Raw genomic sequence first — 4,257 nt, forward strand, 5'->3', positions numbered from 1 at the left:
GGGGATAAAATAAATAGCAAATAATGCTCAAAAAGAAGGAGCAAATTAACAAACGAATGAATGATCAGCCACATACCCTTCTTTGCATCTCGGGGTCTTCCAGCCATAGTGTACGCTGGTGCCTTTGGCAAAACTACTTCCGGTGAGTCATAGTCCGCTGGTCCGGGTTCTGAAGAGTATCCAAGAAAACGAAAGTGGGAATGAAAGTGCGTGAAGGAGTATTGCATAACTTTGTACTCGATATTTGAACTAGGAGTTGCACATTAAAGCCCGAGGGTGAGATGTTCCTTTCATATGGCAGGTAACATATTGTGTGTCTGAGAGAGTAGATCTATGCATTGTGTGTTAGGTGTGTGTGCGTGTGTGTCGTGTGTGTGTGTGTGTGTGTGTGTGTGTGTGTGTGTGTGTGTTTGTTTGTATGTGTGTGTGTGTCTGTGTCGTGTGTCCTGCCTAGCATGTATGAGTTTAAATCATCTCTCTAAGTATTCCAAAGCATCTCAGCGTATGTTTTAAGTACATTATGGACATATTTGAGTCCGTATACTTCATGTGTCCATGTGTGCGCATGTTGGTTTTTTGTGAGTGTTTGTGAACTTGTTCATATTCTTGTACTTTTGAATGTATGTGGATTTTTTCTGGTGCCTCAGATAAATGATCCTTAACGTCAAAAGAAGGGAAGAAGCTTTAAGTATTGTGAATTAGGCTGATCTAGACAAATATTTCTGTCATGCATTTACACCCACTTCACTTCCTTCCCCAAAGCTTTTTCCCACCTTATTTTATTCTTTTCAGTGTTTTTTTTCTTGTTTAACTTAAGGAAAGTGGGGTAGGCGGTTAAAAAGGTAGAATCGGTGTCTTTGCATACTTCGCTTGCGTCTGTGTCTGGTGTAGGGAATTTTATTGCTTCTTATCCCGTTAATGTTCTCCGTTTGGTTCCAAAGAATTTTGACTGTGGTATCAGGCATATTCTCTTCGCTTTGGGTTGAAAAGAAATTATTTCGATTCCCACATGGCATGATATGATGTTCAGTCTTCTCAAAGTACGTGTTTTTGCCGGGGGGGGGGGGGTCCTGCATTAGGAAACCTACACAGCCAAAGTGACCCAGACTGGTGTTTTCCAATTTGCCTGACTTTTTTCAAAAGATTTAAATTAGATCTATACCGGTTTGGTTCTGAAACATTTTTTTGCAAAGGCTTATGCAAATGTTCAAAATACTGCACATAATAATATTTGGGAGGATTTTTTTTTAATTTGTTGGCTTTTTTTTTACAAGGGGGGACACGCCTCTCAAATAACCTAATAGTGTTGATAGAGGCGTGAAACCCATACCATTTCACCATTTTATTTTTTAAGGGGGGGTGTAACTGTTTCTATTAAATTCACCTGAGTTGTCAACTTATTAATAAAAACAACTACACAGACAGAAATAGAAAAAAAAATCCAAAACAACCTACACTCACAGAAGAGACCACAAAATAATTAGATCTATGTGCTATACACCCACCCTTTCACTCATCGAAACTAAACTTCACTTAGTTTGTCTCTCAATCTGCGCAAGCCCTTTAAAAAAGGATATTATATCATATTCATATATTTATCAAATCGATGAAGGCAATAAGAAAATACAATATTGATTTCATTTTTACGTTTTAATCCTCTGTACAAAGTCTCACTTTAAGATCTTTTTTAATGACTTTTCTTTCTGTTCTTTAGTCAACCCGCTTTACGTTTCTCCAACACCAAAAACAGGTTTTTACATACACAGTTTTCTGTAAAACCTCGAACATGAAGGGGGGGGGGCTGGGGTGAGAGAGGGTTTGTCTTTTTTTAAATTTGAGCTAAGCTACATGAGAGAAACTATAAACCGAGCACACATCACCCTTGCTAATGCTCAGCATACGTGTGGAGAGTAACATTCCTCGAGAAACGTCAGCAATACCCCAACAAAAATATATATCTAAAGCAGAAAATCTGCGGGATCCAAATAAAAGCTTTCGATACCTGAGGCTAAACTTATCGGCACAACCTAGCTGAAACGGTTTCACACGTGCTTGGCCAACCTTGGCTCACAGCGAAATTTGTCACAAAAAGAAAGTGCTCACCGAGTAATAGTTTATTCAGAGCCGCTCCTCCTTCCTTTAGAATTTGTTTCTGGACACGAAACGAAGACAAACGTAGGTGCTACTGCCTCCTTTTGACACAATTTAGATCATTCAGGTGGCGGGATCGACCTTGCCTGTCGGAGACAACCCAGGATGAGAGGGATGCTAGATCCAAGCAGAAAGAGCGAGATTCTCTATAAATCGAGAATCAAACTCGGTCTTCCTGCGCCTAACCCCTTCACCATGAAGTCTGGAGGCAAAATCTGGCATTACACCAGCCCCACTCCCTAATAAATTTGGCCGTCTTAAAACACGAAATACGTTGTGATCAACACCAAACGATCACATCTGTCACGAACTATTATTGTAAGTTGGGCATCCTCGAGTTCCCAAGTGGTTATGTGATAAAAACACTGGCCTCTATTGAAGAGAACCAAATCTAAATTAAACCACTTCCGGGAGATGTGGATTATTGTCGAAGAGTCATTTTTGTAGTTCCTTGTTGAATGTTTTCACACGTGCGTAGATTGTGGGATTTTCTGTAATTTCACAAGTTCGAACGGTTTTGTGTTAAGGGAATACCTAACTAGTGTAAATTTAAATCCCGACAGGCCGACAAAAAGATAAAGAAAACGAGGATTGTTATAGGTAATGGAGTTACAGAGAAGATAAACATACTCTGCAACTTGAGAGAACAGGATCATAGTCTGTCTAACTTAGAGCCCCGGGGAAATATTTCTGTACACCATTTTTTTCCCCTTTGGCTTGGTCCTATCAGAAATGGACATTAACTCGAAGGCGGTGCCTTCGTAAATTACTGTTCAGTGTTGCAATTGCAGCTTTGTTTCTGTGCAACGTTGCAACGTTTTCTGCGAATAAGTGTTGGTCTCCCCAAAATAGCAATAAAGGCATTTGATATTATAGAAAGTGCCTATTTGCAACGCAGCGTTGCCATTAGCGCCACTGCTAAATAAAACACCGCGTTGCGATTAGCGCCAGTGCTAAATAAAACGCCGTGTGTTAGTCTAGGGTATATGAAGCTTAATCTACCTTCCGTTAACGGACGTTCTGATGGCCGAAGTGACAGCGCGTTTGCGTAAGAAGCCAGCCCATTATTTTATGAGCGTGGGTTCGATCCCGGTCCTGGAAGTTTTTGTTTTTTTTGGTCGTCCTCTTCTCAACTGACCAACAATCTTTCCCCATAACTATAGATTGTTGCTTTGTAGTTTTATTATGTAGTGGTGAAGCTTGCTCATTCTGGTTTTGTCCTCAAGAGGAGCTCTGCACAAAGTAGATCTAGATCTAGGCCTTAGTATTTCCTATACTTTTCCTTTTACCAATTTAGGCCAGGTTAAAGTTCAATAGTGGCTTTCCTTGGTCTGTGAATCTAATTTTTTTTTTTTTTTAAATTTAGGTTCAGGAAAAGGAAAAAAAAAGAAAACAACTTCCGGGACCGGGATTCGATGCCGCGATAGGAAGCACTGAACATTAAACTTGTACTACTTATAGCCCTAGCGAACGTAGACAGCTTGTATACGTTCTCTAGTCTCTAGACCTAACTTAAAGATAATATTTTTAGGTAGATCTAAAATGTATTGTTTGACGACACTGCGGACAGGAAATACAGCTTATATCGAGTTGCACCGTCTTGTTACTGTTACCCAAGCGTCTTTCGACTTATTTGCTCCAACTCAAAACTCAAATGATTATGATTATGAGATATGAACAAGACTACGTCTAGTTTACTTTTGTGCAAACAATTTCAGAAACAATTGTTAGATTTAATATAGATCTAGATCTAGATTGATTGGAATAAGACAACGTCATAAAAATGGAGTCAAATCCTAGTAGGTTTGTCAAGAAACTGAGAAAGCTTCCACAATTCAGGAAGAACTACAATATTATCATGTAGAAACGATGGCTACTAGATTTAGAATCTAGTACTGGCGTTTCAAATAGCATCGGAGCTATTCAGAACGCGGCGTTGCAAATAGCGCCTGCCTAAAATAATAATATAATGATATTCTACTACATGCAGGAAGTAAGCAAAGGAAGTAGTGGTTCAGGCAAGTGTGTTTTACGAAGTGCATTCAATGTGGACACAATACCACCACCTACCCGGCCCCCATATATTATACCCTCCACCCCCTCCCC

The 4,257-nt window shown here is 39.7% G+C and overlaps 1 protein-coding gene and 1 non-coding gene across 2 annotated transcripts in view; one reads left to right on the plus strand and one right to left on the minus strand.

The window, feature by feature from the left end:
• Positions 1 to 4,257, minus strand: part of LOC101862384 (proteoglycan 4) — a gene marked incomplete in the record, with an annotated part of 144,199 nt that overhangs the window by 42,796 nt on the left and 97,146 nt on the right. Inside the window, 1 exon segment of the mRNA XM_005089291.3 lies at positions 77 to 169. Coding sequence (XP_005089348.2) covers positions 77 to 169 — 93 coding nt within the window.
• LOC101847848 overlaps positions 1 to 4,257 on the plus strand; it is a 121,518-nt gene that overhangs the window by 10,496 nt on the left and 106,765 nt on the right. The window lies entirely within an intron of this gene.

The sequence above is a fragment of the Aplysia californica genome, unplaced genomic scaffold (assembly GCF_000002075.1).
Source record: "Aplysia californica isolate F4 #8 unplaced genomic scaffold, AplCal3.0 scaffold00004, whole genome shotgun sequence".
NCBI lineage: Eukaryota > Metazoa > Mollusca > Gastropoda > Aplysiida > Aplysiidae > Aplysia > Aplysia californica.